The sequence below is a fragment of the Lutjanus erythropterus genome, chromosome 11 (genome assembly GCF_056507025.1).
Source record: "Lutjanus erythropterus isolate fLutEry1 chromosome 11, fLutEry1.hap2, whole genome shotgun sequence".
NCBI lineage: Eukaryota > Metazoa > Chordata > Actinopteri > Lutjaniformes > Lutjanidae > Lutjanus > Lutjanus erythropterus.
In genome coordinates, this window is record NC_139327.1 from 12,234,631 (window position 1) to 12,255,760 (window position 21,130).

The 21,130-nt window shown below is 38.3% G+C and overlaps 2 protein-coding genes across 2 annotated transcripts; both read left to right on the forward strand.

The window, feature by feature from the left end:
* Positions 1–472: 472 nt before the first annotated feature.
* rom1a (retinal outer segment membrane protein 1a) lies at positions 473–6,199 on the forward strand. Its single transcript, XM_084730820.1, has 5 exons — positions 473–609; positions 858–1,091; positions 3,235–3,665; positions 3,754–4,000; positions 5,555–6,199. The coding sequence occupies exons 2-5, from the start codon at positions 942–944 to the stop codon at positions 5,774–5,776; spliced, it is 1,050 nt and encodes a 349-aa protein (XP_084586946.1). The 5' UTR covers positions 473–609; positions 858–941; the 3' UTR covers positions 5,777–6,199.
* A 2,788-nt stretch (positions 6,200–8,987) lies between these two features.
* Positions 8,988–21,130, forward strand: frmd8 (FERM domain containing 8). Its single transcript, XM_084730821.1, has 11 exons — positions 8,988–9,197; positions 10,701–10,798; positions 10,991–11,158; positions 11,624–11,725; positions 14,472–14,530; positions 14,692–14,858; positions 17,536–17,751; positions 17,883–18,006; positions 18,341–18,490; positions 19,281–19,506; positions 20,066–21,130. The coding sequence occupies exons 1-11, from the start codon at positions 9,103–9,105 to the stop codon at positions 20,176–20,178; spliced, it is 1,518 nt and encodes a 505-aa protein (XP_084586947.1). The 5' UTR covers positions 8,988–9,102; the 3' UTR covers positions 20,179–21,130.

Sequence of the window (21,130 nt, forward strand, 5' to 3'; positions counted from 1 at the left end):
TATATATATATATATATATATATATATATATATATATATATATATATATATATATATATATATATATATATATATCCCTCTGCGCTCTTCATGGGTATTATAAGAACATTTCATAAATGTGGAATTATCCATATATATTAATGTCTTTTTTAAACTTTCAACTCTTCCTTTAAATCTCACACATAAGAAACAGAAATTGGAAATCAACCAAATGTGGAATTTATCAAAATTCTTTATTTATCTAAATACATATCTCATTTCAATTTCATTTTAATCTCAACTATATTTCAGTTGTTTGCATTTGAAGTTCTGTCATGAGGATGAGTGTTAGACAGTTAATGCCTCATAACTATATCCACCTCCCTGCCAGGTTCAATTAGTTTTGTTATACATGCTCCTCTGTATGAGTGATGGGTGCTGAGCCGACAATGGCCTGGATTCACAGGCCAGTTTAAGAGGATAGGTAGGCATTAGAGGTAAGACGCTCCCAGCATCCAGGTTTGCCAAATCCAGTGTGCCAAAATCCACTGTGTGGCACACTGGACGGCACATAGTGGTCACTGGACATATCTGGACCTTTTTTCAACACTTTTTGGGGAATCAAATAAGGTGAATTTTGATGCACCAATGTCTGTTTAATTGGAAATACAGCACTTGAGAACTGAGACTGATTTTTTCGCTAAGGATTATTTTCTAACATCTCTAACTTTTTCCATTCTTGGATATAAGTTTGTTCTCACTCAGCAATTACTAGTGTGTTTTTAACTGCACTGTCTTTGTTGCGGCTGATTTGTTTTCCAAATTCAGTGTCGACTATCTGTTTTGTCATGCCTCTCATCTCTCCTTCTTCCTTGCAGACAAAGCACAGCATCGTCCCTTGTTGCCTCGTCGTTCTCCTTCCCCTATTCCCCCGGTAAGGCTCGGATCCCCTCGCTGCAACCATGGTGGTGATGAAGATGAAGTTCCCCTTTCAGAAAAGGGTGAAGTTAGCCCAGGGACTGTGGCTGCTCTCCTGGAGTGCCACAGTGGCCGGAGCCATTACCTTCAGCCTGGGCTGCATCCTAAAGACGGAGCTCCGCAGGAGGCAGGAGGTACTTCTCAACATTTACATGTTAGAATTCTGAAGCATCATAACTCTAAAACTTTTTTGTCTCTCTCTTTTTTTTACATGTAAGTTAGCAACAAATTCCAACAATCAAAAGTGTAATTACCTACATTTTAACTGAAAAAAGTGAGTGGCATGTAATGATGTTTCTCAGTGTAACTATACACTGTCCGGTTCTCTTCATACTGGGAAGATAATCAATATTCCTAGTTGCCTTTAGTTGCCTTATACTACACACACAGTAAATATCTATACTGAGAAATAGCATATTTTGAAGTTGCAAGATGATATACTTGATTACACACAAATTAAGGGATTTACACAAATAACATCAAGTACACCTGCAGATATCACCTCTGCCTGTCTTACGTTTAAATAGTTGGCACAAATTTTTTGGGAGAAAATGAGAGTTTGGATACAATAAACAAAGTGTCTATTTGCACATGGGTGACAATAGTCACACCACAGATATTAGCCCCCTAGTTTAGCTATAAAAAGCCTTGTCCTTGTTAACTGGAGAGCAACAAGAGGTTGATACACCTGTGACCCAGTTTGGATCCTGACTCATCATTTCATAAACCAGGCTTTGTCAGTCTTCATCACTCTAATCCCTGATGACATTTGAAGGCCGCCATCACAATTTTGCATTATTATTAAGCCTACATAGTTTTAGCTTATTTTGATGTATTTTATTCCTACACTTAAATAGTTTGATAATTATTTTCAGCCTCAAAAATGGCTCTCTGCACATCTCTGCAAATCTCTGCACAGCTATGTTACAGCTATTGCTATGTTATTCACACCATTTCAGGTATCCACGTATCCTGTGACCAAGAAAGCCCTTTTTGATTCGTTTTGATTACATGGCTGTAAAAAGTGTAAATGGACATGTATTATAAATGAAAGACACACAATAAGTATGGTGTGTTTATTACATTGTAGTTTACACCAAAGACTTTAATATAACGTCTCATATACTTTATAACCTCACTGGCATTACTAGATTGAACAAGGGACGGTGTGGGTGTGAATCCTACTTGCACAGTCTGGACTGAGTGAGTGGATGACTCTTCTCCTCATCAGCAACTGCAGTTACTGTAGGTGCCCTTGAACAACACAGCTGAGCCTCAACAGCTTGAAGTGAGCTGCTCAGAAGACTGATTAAACTGTCATGCTTTTAATTCTGAATTAATAAATGACTGACTGCAATCCTGAATGATTAAAATAATTATACATGTATGTAAGAGAGTGGTTCTCAAACTGTAGTGATTTACATAGAGAAAATGACCAAACAAGAGTTTGCTGATGCTATTGACCCTACCTAAGTCCCACCCCTTTTTGCTCCATGCTCCAGTGACCGTTAAGTGAGCTCGGTATCCACTGAAACCTCTAATTTCTCCTTTCCTGTTTCCTGTACTTAGATATGCTTTGTGTGAGGCTCGACTATGTTGAAAAGAAAAAAAAAAATTAAAGATGGCTAACAGACGTTGCTGGAGGAGGCCTGTGACAGTGTCACATCTTAAGTTAACTAACATAAGCAAAACACAAGCTAACTAACTAGCCAACAATTACTGTATATTTGCTATAGTTAGTTAGCTTTTTGCTAACATTAGCTATCAGATGTAATTTGCTAACAATTGATGTACAGCTCACTAATTAGAATATTAGAGCACAGTGCAAAAAGGGGAGGGACCTAGGAGAGGTCAATTTTGCTGACCTTGATTTATATAAAATGAACTTTTTTGGGTTTTGAAGGGGGTATGACAGAAAAGGTTTGAGAACCACTGATTTATGAGATCTCCCCTAAAGACTGAACTCTCAAATCTTTTGAGCTTTTGGGGTTCGTCAACACACATTGTAAAGTCAGGCCAGAATAGTTAGATATGTTCATACAATGAGGCACAATGCATCTATAATTTACACATCTGCAAGTAATAGCAGCCAGGTCTCAATATGTTTCTCATTATCAGCAACATATAGCTTCAGTGGGAAATAACTGGTGTTTAATAACTGGTGCGATTTTCAGGTTATTCAGAAGTTTTAACAGGGTATATTCTGATGTATGTTTGCAATGTTTCCCACAGCAAACAAATTCATATCAATTATATTACTATGTCATTTACTTACAGGTAATGGATAACTCAGACATACATATTGTGCCCAACACCCTCATGATCGTTGGTCTGGCCTCCTTGGGTATCAACTACTTCTCGTCAAAGATCTGTCAGGATGCTCTAGACGCAGGCCGATTTCCTCGCTGGAAGAACTTCTTGAAGCCCTATTTTGCCGTCTCTTGTTTCTTCACTGTCCTCATGCTTCTGGCTGTCATCATGAGCTATGCGATGAAGGGCACTCTGGAGTCTTCCCTGAAGGCTGGTCTGAGGAACGGCATCCGCTTCTATAAGGACACGGACACCCCGGGGCGCTGCTTCCAGAAACAGAACATCGATCGCCTGCAGATGGAGTTTCAGTGCTGCGGAAACAATGACTTCAGGGACTGGTTTGAGGTCCAGTGGATCAGCAACCGCTACCTTGATTTCAACTCTAAAGAAGTGAAAGAGTAAGTTGACATACGATTACAGTGCAGATGAGCAATCATAGAGTAACATGTTTCAAATCTGAAATATATATTTCACTTGTTTCCTTAGCCGCGTGAAGAGCAATGTGGATGGCCGTTACCTGTTAGATGGAGTCCCATTCAGTTGCTGCAACCCCAGCTCTCCACGACCATGCATCCAGTATCAGCTCACCAACAACTCGGCTCACTATAACTATGATTACCAAACTGAGGAGCTCAACATCTACCTCCGAGGCTGCAGAGAGGCCCTGGTCCACTACTACATGGGCCTGATGAACACCATTGGAGCTGGAGTACTGTCAGTCTTCATCTTACAGGTATGCTATGAGAAGTTTAAAGTGATTTCAGGCAGGTGGTGGTGCTAAGGTAAGTTTTTAATTTGGACAGGGAAATTACATTAGCTTTTTAGGGATTGGCACAGCCTTTAAGGTATCTCCCCATTCTGTATATACAGTGACCAGTATGTGAGAGTACATGCAAAGTTAAAATGCATTTCTTGCAGATGTATAACTCAAAGATTTCATTAATGAGAATCCTGACTTGAAAGAGTCAGTTAACCCTTGTTAAGTTCTGCCCCTTTTCAAGCTTGGTACCTCAGTCAACTTTCTCCTTTCCTGTTTCCTGTATACAATTAAATGTTTTCAAGGATGCTGAGATCATGGCCTGCCCTACTCTGACTCTGACTGGCTTGTACTCGTTGCCTTTGTTGATTTGGGTCATTTGGGCTGGGTAGGTTGAAGGGATAAGGAGTGTAAATGGGTAGGGTTAGGGTAAGAATAAGAATAAGGGTAAGCCAATCTGAGGCAGAGTTTGGTGGGACATGCTTTCATGCTTTCAAAAAAAAAAGTCCTCTTCATTAATATGCTATGTGCTAGGCTTGGATATGTTGAAAATAAAACCAAATTTTGAAGCTGTCTAAAAGGTGTTACTAGGGGACCTGTAAAAACAACATATATTCACATCTTAAGTTAGCTAAAGTAGCTAGCTACTCCACATCAATCACTAGTTATCTAGTTAGCTAATGTTTTGCTGATATTAGCTAACTAGTTAGGTAGCATTTTGTTAAGATTAGCCAAGTTCCCATGAGTCAGCTAGCAGAGTGCTTGTTGGTTATGTGTTTCCTGTAAAACAGGCAGCTAGGGTGGGACTTATCACGGACATAGACTAGCATTTACAATAGACATAATTGCTGTTTGTTACTGTGTTACACCCCTCCCCAAATGTAGCTATGGTGGTCCATGGATGTAACACTAGGAGGGATATCGGTCATATCTTCTCAGGCTGGGAGCTCCCAATGAACTCCAGTTTGACACAAGGAACAGGTTACCAGCTTTGGTTCCCAGCACCCCAGGGCTATCTGAGCTAAAATAGGTTAGCTAACTGCTGCCATTAGCTCAGTTAGCTCTGAGGTGCTGGGAGTCAAACCCAGCAAGAGTACCACCTTGGTATGAACTCGATATTCCCTGTCAGTCTCACTGTCACTATTGTCCTAGTGACCAGTTGTGTTCACTAGGAGGCTGCTGAGCCTGATTCTGTTAACCAGTTATAACAGCTAACAGTTACCATTAGCTACTTTAGCAACAAGTAAGCTAAATGAAACTCTGTAATTAAATAAACATGAGTTGAAGCTGAGCAGCTGGACATCAGACCAGAAACCAGAAAATATTAGCGCAATAAAATATGATCCATTTCCACTGAAGTCAGTAAATTAAGTTCTAAAGTTGTGCTTTCATTAGTTTCTTGGGTCTTATGCACTCAGTTTTTACAATATTCATCAGTCACCACTTCATCATGTGGAGTCTTGTTGATGTTCTCTAATGGAAACTGCTCATCTAACTCACTCCCCCATTTCCCCATGTTCCTCCTCTCAGGCCTCTGTGCTTGTGAGCCTGCGGTTCCTGCAGACCTCCATGGAAGCAGTGGCAGGGAAGGAGAACACAGAGATCGAGACAGAAGGGTACTTGCTGGAGAAAGGAGTCAAAGAGACCATCATGGAGTATGTCAACCCCGTGCTCAAGTTCTTCCTGCTTACAAACCAGGTGGAAGAGGGCACCCCAGCTGCTGCTCCAGCTACTACTCCAGCTACCACCTAAACCACAAAAGATGAACACACATGTAAATAATTTTTACACAGAGAGGGCAACTAATTAATAATTATTTGAACATGAATACAGAAAGGTAATCACAAATTTCTGTGAATTTTACAGATTTAGGCATAGTATTTTTTATTGTCAAATGACTGATCACATGTAAAGTAAATGCATAATATATTACCATACCCATTCAAATTCCATGCTGAACTGATTCCCCCTCTGTTAACCTCGTAACATCAGAAAAGATACCCACAGAGGTTACAAACCCATGATTGCCTCCACCAAGGAGATTATGTTTTCGGTGCTGTTTGTTTGTCTGCTTGTCTGCAGGATTTCAGAAAAACTACTGGCCCGATTTTCATGAAACTCGGTGTAAAGGTGTAGCATCGGCCAAGGAAGAGACCATTAAATTTTGGAGCGGAAAAGAATATGCCAGTTATTTTTCACTTTTATTAACATTGTAGGCATTTGGCCGTGGCAGAGGTCTGCGCTTTCTGAGTGCCCTTCTAGTTTCTTCTGACTCATCAATACACAATACAAATAATTAAAATGCTCAAAATTACAGAGCATATTCATAATTCTTAATCTTATTTTTTCCCGGTTATTTACATGAATTATAAGCCCTTTACTGTTATATCTGCTTACGGTTCCACATACACAATATCACTTCATTGCATTTGACCAGGTCTGTGTTAAAAGCAATGAAGCAATCCCCTCTTAATCATGAGGCAATGTACAAAATTATGTTTGGTCATACAAAAACAAGGATGTAAAGCTGACTGTAGAGAGACATGAGGCACAATACTCTGCTGCGCAACAAGACTATGACTTAATGTAACATGATTTATTAAAGTTTGAATTTACTAATTGGAGTGGGGTCATTTTTTTCTTCTTTTTCTAATAGAATTACAGTAAGTGCAGATATTATATATTTCACATGTCAGGTGTCAGCCTCCATTGACTGGTGCTCTGTTGCTAACTTCTCCCTGCCTCTCCTCTCCCTGTCAGTGAAAGGAATAGAAGGATTATGATTAATCGATGTCAGTAATGCAGTGAAAGCTATCAAGTGTGTCCTCTGTTCTGACACCTTTGTTAAAGCTTTTAATCCCATTTGTTAATACTCAACCTGCTGCCTTTGCAGTTCGACACCTGCGTCAGGTGGCTGGAAGATGCAGAGTGAACTACACTGAAATATCAAATACACACAGTGTCAAGAGTTTGTGTTCTTTCCCCAAGACCCTGACCAATTCATTAAATATAAGAGAGAATTATTTCACACTCTCTTTATTGCCAGAAACAAAAGATTGGATTATCTCTGGGATCTATTTGTAACAGCTTTATTAAAGATCCTTTCAAAAAAAACACGACTGTGTCTTGAGTGATTTTCTCAGGTTAGGCAGGCGTCTTTACCAGTGGCACTCTCATGTAGTCCTAGAATCGAACACAATTGAGTGTAGAATCACAAATAAAGGTCTCAGGGGCTTCTCACGTGTTCTTATTGAAAAAAGCTCCCATCCGTACATCTTAATAATACAATTGTAATCATCAATTTTAATTACTATATTGATTAGCTGGCATGTTGCTAAATGCTGTTGCTCATGCTTTAGCTTGTCTCTTTTTAAAGGTGTACTGTTTATGCTTACCGCTAGGTGTCTAATATTTCCATTGTATAATTTGGGTATACTGGATATCATATTGTGCAAGTAACCTTTTCCATGGCAGCCATACTGAGATGAAATAGTAGTTTAAACTCAGAGGTGTTACTAATCATATTAATTAAGGACTAGTTAGTGTAGCAATGCCTTTCCAGTGAGCCAATGCACAACACCAGCACCCTGAATCTGTTTGACGTGAATGTATTAATTCATTAGTATCACTAGAAACACCTGTGTTTCTACTATTTCATGTGAAAATGGCTGCTGTGAAAAAAGGTCTATTCATTATGGTTTTTAACCCTCATTCTGCCAATATACTGTATTTATTATGCAAGGATACAGACTGGGTTCCCAGGGGAGCTTAAGAATAGACTACCAAAAAATATTTCTCTCTTATAACATTATTAGTTATGTAATTAAAGTCTACTGGAAAAAACAGCTTATAATTATTTTGGACGTTATTAATTTCTAGAAAACATTATGATGAAAACAACCAAGATAATTTTGACCCTGATATAAAATAACTGAAATACGTCCACTGTCATTTAATCTTTAATACTTTTTTTTTGAGACTTGGAGAGGCATTGATTTATGGTTATTTTTGAGGCTGTAGCTTATAACAACCTTTGCATGTTACTGTGATTGATTGCATTAGAGATATATTAAAATTATGGATATTAATAGAGTTATGTGAACTTGGATTCAAGATTCAAGAGATTTATTGCCCTTTGCACTGGTACATTGCAGTACAAATTGGAGTAAACTTTGTAAAAAAAAAAAAAAAAAAAAGGCAAACAAATGCAATTAAGGGAGCAGCATAAAAGGAAAAAAGTACACTAACAAAAATACGCAATATGAATTAAAGCAGCATAAAAGGAAGAAAATGGGACAAAATAAGAGTGTAAATATGGTACAACAACACCTAGTCCACAGGCTTAAGTTAACATGTTAACTAATGCATGAATGCCGTAGTTAACATTAACTAATGCATGAATTAATGCCGTAGTTAACATATTAACTCATGTATGAATTAATATCTTGGTTAACATTAATGCCAGTTAGTTAACATTACCACATATTTGATTCAGGACTCAGTAGACTTAAGTGTTATACAGAATTACATTATGGTTGCAAACTACTGTTTACGACTTAATATATGTATATATATATACATACAGACTATATATATGTGTGTGCGTGTACATATATAAATATATATCTCAGCAAGAAGCTACAGAAGATGACATAATTAATCCTCTGCCGGAGTAGATACAGATGCGATGACGTTTTGATCACGTGACGTGAATGAACCGCGCTCTCGTTGTTCGACTCACTCTCAAGATTAGACCATTTTGAACCTGTTCCGTGTAAATGCGTTCAAAATGCACACAGTCTGTTAGTCAATGTACATTCAAATTATCTCCCCACGAACACATTGGTTTGTTGCTCTTACTGGTTTTAGTGGTTACTACGTCCATAAATACCCCATGAAGACGTGCCATTACGGATCTCTCAGAGTCATTGTCACACCCAGTGACGAGTCGCTCAGAAAGAGCGAATCATTCTTGGGTCACACACTGCAACTGTTGCAGCTGCCCGGAAAGCTAGAGCTAGTTTTAGACAACTGGCTAGCAATAGCCAGGGGAATAACAGCAAATAGCTGACTAGCTAATGCTTTTAGCGACAGTAACTTATTTACAACAGTCAGACAGGACTCCACTCAGAGCATTAGCAGCAAGTGGTGGGAAATTTACACTAAGTGGCAGGTAGGTGGACAACATTTTGTTCCTTCACTCGCTGTTAACAGTTTGTCAGACTGTTGGGGTAAACACCAAATGTAGCTAACTAACGCTCACCACTGAAGTGACAAAGTCGTTGTCAAACTGATGACTGAAAATGTATTATTACATCTTAAGTTATGTTTTAGCAGTTACGTTTACTGTCATTATCATTACGCTAATAGCTAGCATGATAGCTTCCTATACCTTTTAGCTACCCAAATCAAATGCAGTGGCGGTGAATAGTTCCCTGGGACATTTCGTCCATTGTTTGGGTTTGTTTGGACATGTATTGGACAATTCAGTCAAACTTGGCTAGCTAGCTAGCCCTTGTCCCTCAGGCCTCGGGATATTGTCGTTATGTCTCTGTAATTTGTCTACTTCCCTTCTGTACTTAAGCTTATATATCAATGTAGGAAGTCTATGAAATGCCAGATGAACAGGGCTGTCTAACAGTGACATGTTAGGGTCAAAGAATAATTGTAGTTCATCAGGGTGAGGTCAACAGTAGTCGGCTGGGATGTTCTGATTGTACAGGGTCTTTTCCATTCTAACACCACATGGAGGCGCTGGTGCATGTGGAGATACGGGCTAAATTAGCCTGATTACTTGTTTATTGACACATGACTGAAAGATGTGGATGAAGTGGCATGTGTCAGTGTGAAGATACTACTGCTAATATCTATCCAGTCATCTCTGAAGCAGCTAGTAAGGTCTTTATTTCAAGGTATATGAGACTAATGTTAGTATGAGCATCACATAGACAGCTTTGCATAGATAACTTGGATTTTAAGAAAACATGAAGTTCCCTGTCAACAAACCACCACATTTTTGTAGGTGTGCCGTCCAATCTATCATTTAGATCAAAGGAGTATCTCTAGTTCCTATGTCCCACATCAGACAGACACGTTTAGGCAGCTTGTGTAATGTATTCTGCATTAGAGCTGCAATGATTTGGCAATCAATCGATTAATCAATGGAAAGATAATACGTTAATCATTTCACTCATTTTTCAAGCAAAAGTGTTAAACATTTCCTGGTTCCAGCTTATTAAATGTAAGAATTTGTTGCTATTCTTTGTCATTAATGATAGTAAATGAATATTTCTTGGTTGATTGGACAAAAGAAGCAATTTAATAATAATGAGTATTTTTAACTTTTTTTTTTTTTTCAAACATTTTTGACTAAAAAAATATCAATCATGACAATAATCAGCAGATTCTGCAAATCTTTGATTCTGCATGACTAGATAGGAGGGAGCTGCAGATGTGCTGCCTATGTTGGCATTTGTGCAACTCAGTCTTTAAGTGACAGCCACGTAAGTGCTTCATGTTTTTTCACCTATTGCACACATTAATATTGTTCTTGAGTACCCCTCCAGTCCAGGTGTACAGAGTTTTTCAGGCCATTTCTAAAGTATGTTGTAACTTACATGTTATGTTACAGTGCATAAATTATTGACTGATTTTGTGTTTGATATTTGTGTTTCAGATTAGAGATGGAAGGAGATGACTGCAGTTTTCCTCCAGATTCATCAGATGACCACTCACAAAGAGGAAGCGTTGCTTCCTCTGCAACACTTTCCCGTGGTACGGTGCTGTAAATAACATTAATGTAACTCATAGAGAATAAAATCACTCTTCAGTCTTTTCTAATGTGCATTGTCTTTATTTGTAGCAAATAAACTTTATAGAATGTATACAAATTTGAAGTGAAGACTTTATGAAGATTTTTTTCTTTCTTATTTGTTTCATTTTGTTTATTTGTGTTTGTTCTTTCAGCTCAAGATGTGCTTATATACCTGTTTGGTGAGAGTGCAGTACACTTATCAGTAGAAGGGCTTGGCACCATCAATGTGCAGGAGTTGGGTCGCAGTGTTCGTGAGGCTCTCAATATTCCTGAGTCTGTACAGGATGTTTTTGCCTTCTGGCTTTGTTCTCCACTGCTTGGTAAGAACTTTTCCCCACACTTTTTATACCCATAAAGGCTGCAACTATTAATCTGGAAGATCTTGGATATGAGATTATTGATGTGTATATGGATGCTTCTTTCTTTCAAAAAAAAAAAAAAAAAAAAAAAAGAAATTATATTTTTGGCAGGACATTAGGCAGGTTATGTGCTTACAGTAGTTGTATGAACAAGCCTAAATGATATAGCCCTACTACTTGAATGCGGAATAAAATGTATGTATTCAACTATTACAGCAGAAATTATTTAGTATTTAGTATGGTCAGTCACAGAAAATGATCTGGTTTTACTTTGTGGCTTTGCCTTTCAAATGGCCACACTTTTTAACATGATTTTACCTTACTTCAGTCTATCACAGTAACAAACACAAGAAGAGAAGAAGAATCAGAGGAGGAAAACAGAGACATCTGACTGTTAGTTACATTTTCCTCTTCATCACTCCTTAGATTTGCAGTTAAAGGCGAGACATCAGCCGTACAAACTGTGTCGGCAGTGGCAGGACCTCCTGTATCGTTTCACTGAGGCCTCAGAGGAAGACATTTCACAAGGTGAGAGTTTGGTCTGAATATCATTGTGTTTACATGCACTGGGTAAACTGCATTAGGTTTACGCAATAAGCATGACATAAACATTTTTTGGCGGTTGTCTGCACAAGAAACCTGATTTGTTTAATCAGTGTAAGGATTAGAAGGTGTGTTTCATGAAACCAGATTTCTGTGTATGACAAAAGCCCTTTTTATACAGCCTCACTGTTCTGTATAAAACCTACAAGCACGCAATGTGGAGGGCAATGTTGTTTCACAAGCACAGGTAGTAACAGAGCTGAATCAACATCTGCGTGGAATGGTGGAGCTGGCATGGCCGATCACCCTGCCTTTTCCTTCTGTAACGTTGGCATGCTATCTAAAATCACACACTGGGGCAGCATTATGTCGGCATTGTTTGGTTCTGTGTAAAAAGCTGGCAACAACATCACCTTTAACATGTTTTCTGTACCTCGCAAAATACATACTCTGTACATTTTTAAACTAGACGATATTTTATTGTTTGATTTCTTCCCCCACTGAAATAACTGAAATGATAAGACATATAAACTGCCACAGATCAACTGCAGATTATTTGTAAAAACTGTTATATAATAAGATAAAGTAAGGCTCACAGTCCCTTCAGTTTGCCTTCAATTTCAAAAGTCCAACTAAAAACAACAAAAATGCTATATTATCAGTCTGCAACAGGATAAACTTTATACACCAAAACACATAAAATGCTGTATGCCATGTTTGGTTCAAAAATATGGTGTTGTGTCAGGGAAATATGTGATTCCTTACCAGCTGCTTGTAAATGTATTGCAGTGTAAGTACAGCAGATTCATTCTGTGATTTCCTGCCTTGAGCTGGTCTCTCTCAGTAACCTGGTTTCATAACAGAGTGTGTGTCTGTATGCTGAGCACAGCCAGCTCTCTGCAGCTGTTCCCTGTGGATTTATCGCACACTTATAAATTGTTGGTGCTTAGTAGCTTACTCAGGGTAAATAGAGGTAAAAGTGCTGTCAGGTTTGCCTAGAATAAATACATAGAAAAGGAGGTAGTTGGCATGCTAAGGAATAAACACTTGTGGCTCAACAAGCAAAGTAAAGGCTGGGGAATGTAAAAAAAATTGAACAACACGAAGAGAAACCATACAGTGAAAGAGAGCAGGGAAGAGGTCATAGTTCCTGCATTTTAGTGAATATTTTCTTGTAAAATAATGTAACTAAATAGTTACCATGTTAGTTCAGACAACATGACATATTTATACAGTAGATATTGTTGGCTCTGTAGACATTTATACTCTTACATCATTCACATTATACTGGTATTATTTTGAAGCACTTTTAGGATGAGGAATGTTTAGTGAAACTGACCAGTGGATTTGTTCTTTTTGTTGCATTCAAAAGTTAGTTAATCTATATAGAGATGAAACTATTTGGAAATAAATTGGGTTTTTTTTGTCTTATGTATTATTAAATTTAATATCTTTGGATTTTGGTCTGATGTTCGGACTAAAAAAGTGAATTTGTTACCAAGGACTTCAGAAAATTGTTTTTTTTTTTTTTTAAACAATTTTATGACATTTTGTAGACCACTTGATCAAGATAGTAACCTGCAGATCAATTGATTATGAAAATAATCGTCACTCAGCATTAAATCTAAGATTAAAGGATAGTCAAGCATGCAGTGTCTTAAAACACTTCCATGCCTATATATACACAATGAAAAAAAAATCTTTGGTTATAATTGTTCCTCTTGTTCATACAATCCTCATTCTGTATAAAATGCTTTCTGAAGTTTTAAAGTTAATCTTCTTTAGTGCAAATTTCCTGTCTGTGTGACTATCCCTCTACCACAGTGAAACCAGAGATCACTGGTTGAGGAAACACTGTTGAAGACAGTTGAAAAAAATGTGAACCTATCCATTAAGTGTGTTGCAGTTTCCATAATCCATTCAGATGAATAATGTATTATTAGTGTTGCTTCACAACGTTATAATGTTATGATATCATTGACATAATATCATTAAGCCCTACAAGTATGATCATAATTATTTATTATTTATGATTATTATTATTTATGATCACACTTAATGATTGTGAGAAATTATGGTACATAATTGACATTGACATGTTGATCAGAGGTTACAGTAACTCTTATGATTCAACATGTTATAATAGGTTATCCTGTACACTCTATATTATAATGTTAATAAGTTAACTGGGTGAAGACAGAACTGAGATGACACAAAAGTTTGATTTTTACAAAGTATGTAGAAATGTTGCTCTACTGTTGTTGTTTTTTTTTCTCTGTTAAATGGACTTCTGATGAACTGTAACATAATTCTGATAAGTTGTAAATGAGGTGTCAGCCACTGACTCAAAGTCTGGTGTTATTTGTCATGACTTTGACAGTCAAAGTAGATCAGCCCACACTTGTTTGTTTGTGTTGTGGCAGGTCCTTTGAGAAGAGCTGGTGACACTGCTGCACAGTGCTTTGCCACAGTAACACAACGGTGACAGCTTAGCACTAATAAAACAAAAATGTTTCACAAAGTGTTGTCAGTATTGCATAATCCCTCAAATGTCATAATGTTTTATTGTGGAGTAGATGGGGCGTCCACCCACAGTCCAGGTTGATGGGTTAGAGGGGACGTGAGTTGTAGATACCCCCACATCTACCAAAGTGTTCTCATCCAGTGACGACTGAAAATACAGATGGTCAGCTTCTCAGATGTATGTCATTTTCCTCTGCTTTTTCCTCAGATGAACCATATCTCCAGTTCCGTCGGAATGTGTTTTTTCCTAAATCTAAAGAGCTTCAGGTACGATTAACCCTAATTCCCTGCTAGACCATTCGTTAATGTTAGATATGAGTGAACTGTGAAGACATTGTTGTCCATCATTTGGTATTTAAACCCTGTGACGCAAACAAAATGCTGAGTCAGTTTTACTTAGAATGGTTGTTCTGCTCCTTCTTGAGCAGATCAATGATGAGGCCGTGCTGAGGCTTCTGTATGAGGAGGCCAGGAGCAACATTCTCACAGGTCGATACCCCTGCGATCCCGAACACTGGGCGGGTCTTGGAGCCTTGTCACTTGCGCTTGATGAGGGGACTGGTCTGGACAGCCAACAGTTTATTACTACTATAAGGTTGGTTAAAAAACAAATTCTACATGTGGATTTTAAATGCTTTTCTATTTTTGATTTGGCTTCTCTTAAAGGAATAGTTAGACATTTTGGGAAATACGTGTCTTTTCTTTCTCACTCAATGTAGCCTATGCCTACAGGCAGGACAAATTTTGGAAACAGGTGCCAGTACCTCTAAAGCTTACAAGATATAACATCATCACATTATACTGGAAGATATAGATTTGATCTTGTTTGTTAAATTGTAGACAGCACTTGACTCCCTACAAAACTAGACCATTGCTTTTGTACAGATGTTTTTTTTTTTTGTCTTTGTTTGTTTTTTATACTTTTGGTCAAAGCCAGGGTAGCTAGATGTTTCCCCCTGCTTCTAGTTATGCTCACCTAAGCCGATCATCATCTGGTTGTAGCTTCCTATTTAACAGACATGAGAGTGGTATCGATCTTCTATTTCTTTCAACATATTTTTCAGTAAATTATAGATAAAATTTGAAATATGGAGAAACAGAAATGCATTTAGATATAGTATAAAACTGTGTTGTAACCATGTCATTTTCTCGTAAGATAATCACTTCATCGCATTTTTTGTCAACACATAATTCTACTTGACTTTCTGTTTTTTGGGTTCAGAACTTGCTTAAATGTGCATTTTGTAAAGTTCACAGTTGACTTTGTTATAGATCAGCTTTTTAGAAAATGAAGAAGTATGCACTTGCCCCTGCTGTTCATTTTGTCAAATAGTGGGAGGATGCCTCACTTCGGCTTGATGCAATAGAAACACACAACACAAAAAAAACAAAACCAAGCTCCTGTTCCTCCTCAACCCACATGTTCTAAAGGGCATCTGATAGACTGAACTGCTCCAAGTACTTTGGCACAATCAGCAGCGACAACAAGCTGTCATTTGATAAAATCTTCCAGGCATTGTGACAAAGGTCAACAGGGCCTTTTTTGCTAGATGGGGCTTTGATTTCTTTTTAAAATGTTGATAACACTCACGTTGTGTCACAGCAGTGTTTTTCGGTTGCTTGTTTGTTTGTAAGTCAAGTGGAAGAATGCACAGAATGACATTTTTGATTCAAGTGGGATGATCTTTGGCATGTGTGTCTTTTTACTTTACAAAGACTTGATTGTGATTAAAGGGCTGAGAATTATAGATACTTCACAGGACCAGTGTATCACAGAACATTGAATTCTGCAATACTAAAGAAGTTAATTACTGGTCTTATGTTAGGTATTTACAGCACACTTTAAAGGGATAGTTTAGATTTTTTGAAGTGGGGTTGTATGAGGTTCTTAACCATAGTCAGTGTCTTACCTATGTAGGTGACGGTTGCCATGTACACAGTTTGGAGAAGCAGAGAAGAGTAACCGTGTAGGACGATAAGCAGTGTACTTCCGTAGACAGGGCCAGCAGCAAAATGTATTTTAGCCACCTAAAAAAGAAAAAAAATCAACATCGGTTTAAGTGTACACTTTATTTAAAATATTTTTACCGCTTTACCTTTCTATCAGACAGGCTTTTTCTGGTGGGAAATCGGTGTTATGTAATCCAAATATTGCTCTCTCCAAACCAACCAAACTCCACAGGCGTTTAGCTAAATAAGCAGTCGTAATTTTACCTCACAGAACACAGGAGTTGCTGGTCTGTTTGTGTTATTGTGTGATTTTGGTATATCCAAACTAACCCTTAGAAGACCAGAGTCACACAGGAACACAAAGTGATCAAGGCAACACCAGACCAGCAGCTCCTGTGTCCTGCGTAGTAAAATTATTGTTAATGGCTTATGTAAAGTGGTAAAAATATTCTAAATATAGCACACACTTAAAACTGATATTGATTCTTAGGTGGCTAAAATACATTTTGCTGCTGACCCTGTCTACAGTAGTACATTGCTTAGTTTCCCACATTGGTACTCCTGCTTCTTCTCCAAACACATTCTTTATAAGAGATATTTGTATAATTGGAGAAGTTACTTACAGTGTTGAAATAATGTCTTAGTTTGTGGTTTTTTGTCTGCTTCCCACTAACTGTTTTGCAGCTTCATACTGTAAAAAGAAAAGCTTTTAAACTTTTAAAACAAAGTTGATAATTCAAAATCTGTACTGCATCTTAACAAATATTAGGAATGTATCCAAGTCCAAAAATCATTTGGCATAATATTAGCTTTCCCATCACTAGATGGAGAGAAGACACTTAGTTTATCCTCAAGACATAAATTAAATGTTGTCTAACATGTCCTAAATACAGTCAAATAAAATCCTTGAGAACAAGTAACTACTGTGTAAGTGTGATAATCTTGATATCTGCTAATGGAGTTGTGCTTTTTAATGTTATTCCTGGTTGGAGACTATATTTGAGATCAGGATGTTCTTTTCAGATGATCTCCAGGTGATCATTTGTTGACGTCTTTTATGACGCAGAAGAACAGAAGCTGTTCCACTTCAGGAGTTTTTTAATATCGTGAGTGGTAGTAATTGAGGAGAGAAGGTCAAAACTCCATTTAAAAGCAAACTGCACTGTCATAATTGCACAGTACAGTAGCACTATAGGGTAGATTGCACTAATGCAGTAGATTGCAAAGGACGGCATGACAGTAAAAGTTAACAAAAGAACTGTGAATAGAATATAATCAGGTAACAGGTAAGATGCTTCAAATGTCTCGTCTGCTTTCCACAGAGAGAAGAAGCTGTCGTCTTTTTTGCCTGCACATGTTGCCATGGGGAGTGGAGGTTTGCTCTCCACTCTGAGAGGGAAATCAAGCCGTCAGGCAGGGCTGGAGCAGAACCTCTTGGAGGCGTACAGAAAGATCAGCACATCTGCTGGAAACTCTCCTGAGCCCACACAGCTCCTACACCAGTACCTCAACACATGTCACGCTCTGCCTTATTATGGGTAAGGACTTGTTTAATGAGTCATTTATACTCTGTTTTTATCCACAGAAGTTAAAATCACCTCAATTAACTTATATACCTCAAATCACCTCTCATTTATTATGTTTTATTTTAATTTAACTGCACAAACAGGTGTGCTTTCTTCCTTGGGGAGATTGACAAACCAGTGCAAGGGATTCTCCAAAGGGGAAAACGCAAAGCTGTCAGTGTTGGAATCTGCTTGGAAGGAGTTTATGTGATGGATGTCAAAGAGAAGGTGAGCGCTGTAGGGTTTACACTAGAAAAGGTTTAGGCTAAGCTAAGCAAAACTTGAAGGAGAATGGCTTGTCAGTAAAATGAGAGCAGCTGGTCAACATTAAAGGTCAGTCCACTTTAAGTTAGCCTGAACCAAAGTTGTTGCTAACTTTGGGGCTAACCTCCTTCACTTTAATCAGCAGGTGGCAAGCAAAAAATGGGAACCTTGCTTGGATATTGAGGACTGTAGCATTTATTCACTGGCAAATAACTGTAAACACAATGCTGCATTCACAGCAGTTTTCATTTCTCGTCATGAAATCCTGATTTCTCATGTTTAACATATTGTCTTTCAGCATGTGCTGCTTGGCCTGCGCTTCAATCAGCTTTCCTGGGACCACAGCTACCCCGAGGAGGAGGGGGACTCGCACATTCTGTGGCTGGAGTTTGATGGAGAAGAAGATGGCACTCCTGTCAACAAGTTGCTAAAGATCTACTCAAAACAAGTAAGAAATTGTTTGTGAAATTAAAGGACCAGTGTGTAGCATTCAGAGGCATCTAGTGTTGAGCTTACAGATTGCAAATGAAAACATACTTATAAAATTTATGTTCTATTTCCACCATATTCTGCCAAATAAATCCTTGTAAATCTTACATACTGGTCCTTTAAATCAAATTCACAAATAACCTTATAGGATATTTAACACCTGCACATAGATTAATATCTGTATGGCGGAGAGTTGTTTAATAGCATGTGTACTGTGGCTTTAGATTGCGGCTCAGAACTACTCAGTTAGTTGTGGTGTTTGGCTGTTTTTGGGTCACACCTGTCGTGGTTGATCTTGGCTGTAGTTTGAACATCAGTTTAAGAAGGTCTTGCCACTGGAGAGCGTGATAGATATAGTCCTTTTATGTTTGCCTCACTTCAAATGAGTATACACAGACATCTCTAGAGAGCACCCTGCACCTGGTGTTTGTTAGAGCTGCAGGATCAGGTGCAGCTGCTCAGAGGAGCATAACACTTGATATTAGTGTTGAAATCTAATAGATTTAAAATAAGATTTTGTGCTCCCATGTATATCATCCTTGCTCAGTGATTGTTGGATTGAAAAGAACTGCATCAGCCACCAGATGGTGAAGAGATGTTATTATATAACAGAGAGGCAGTAATACCTAATCTCACCAGGCCTAAATCCAAAGCAAGCACACCATCAAAAAGTAGAGTACAGCTGTTTATTATGTGCACTCCTAAGGATCAGACATAATAACTTTCTATTTTATTTTTCTGTTGACCAGGCCGAGCTAATGAGCGGTTTCATCGAGTTTTGCGTGGAGCTGAAGTCTACGTCTGAGGGAGGGGCTGCAGCTGAAATGGACGGCGAGGTGGGTCTGTCTCAGCAGCCTGCTGAGCAAGAAGGCAACAAGAATGGACGTGGAGGACGGCGCGGGATGCTGCACAGGCAAAACAGTGTTGTGTGCAGCCGGTTCCATTCACTTAACACTATCAGCTACGTGGACAATGGTGAGTCTGCTGGTTGCATTTATGAGTCGTAGCCTATTTGCAGTATAATATTTCTAGATCTAGAAGATGATCTTCCTGTAGTAATTTTAAATTTATAGTATGGATTATTTGAATTGTGTATGAGGTACTTATTCATCAGTAGATAGATTGTGGTCTGCACACACCCCGTCAGGAGAGGCAGAGAGGAGCACCTGCATGGAGGCTCAGCAATGTACTGCTGTGGATGGGGTCAGCAACAAAAGTTGTTTTAGCCACTTAAAAAGGTCCACCTTAAAAAAAAACAGCACACCATATACAGAATTTTTTCACCACTTTATCAGATCGCATTTTCTGATGGGAAATCGCCATAATATAAGCCAAATACAGCTCTCTCCAAACCAACCAAACTCCATTGGCAAAATAAGTAATTTAATTGTGCCCCTCTCTGCCTCTCCAAACTGACAGGTGTGCCAGCCGCCATATACTGTAGGTAATACACTGACTAACCCCACTTAAAATAATCTGAACTATCCCCTTCAGCTGATTAACTCGTCAATATTTGTCCATTGTTGTCTTTCAGGAAAAGAAATCAAACGCTTGAAGCCGAAAAGAGCTGCATCCTTTTTCACCCGACAGGCGTCTGCACCCACGTACTCCGCTGTGCAAGTGACAGAGAGTCTGGAGCAGGGTTAAACTCTCTGAGCAGCCCTGCTTTACGCCTCTCAAAGACCAAACCTAAACATTTTACACTGAGATTTAAAGAAAAGACTTGATACAAGCTTGAGACATTTAACTAATAATATATGAACATGCAAAAGGACCAAGCGAGGGATCTAAGTGTGAGTGACAATATTTATCTTTGAAGTTGTGTATATTAAGAGAGTACAGTAATGTGAAAAACAAACCGATCTATTAACAGAGATGCTTCCAAGGTTTAACTGAAGTGGTTATTGATTCATCAGTCTGTGACAAGCCTTAGAGAAATCCTCAGACTCCAATCGATGACTGTATGATATCTCTTTTTATGACCTTTCTGCAGCGCTCTGGAGCTGTGTATACTGCTTTTCAGATATGTTAAACCTCATTTGAGTATAACCACTGCATTACCTCTTTTTACTTTAACTCTTGTTGGGGGTTGAACATCAAGAACACCTCAGTATATCCCCATATAACACACAAACATTTTGTAACTTCTCAAAGCTGCAAGAGTTACCACAAACTCTTTCCAGTCAGCATGACAGACACTTTCAGGGGACGATCTGAGGGCGTGTTCCCACTATTCTGCTTTCTCAAACTGCCAGTGCCTTGTTCTCATGAAAGAGTTAAGACACTTTAGAAAAGTAGTGGTAGAAACGTTTAGTGGTTGATGTTACTGATCCTACTGAGTTCACATGGGAGCACATTATCTGTGCTGTGGATCTTTATTGTAAGTACAGGCTTTTAAGAGTTTGACATGAATTAATATTTGCTGATATTTACAGCTGGTTATTGTGAAAAGAAGGTGCAGGTGTAACATCCTACTTTTTTGTAGTTTAACTGAGATCATGTAAATATAGTATAAACATGGAGTATAATAGGATCAACGAGACATTTTACAATATCCAGTTTTACAATCTAAAATGACACATTCACAGTATCAAGTCCT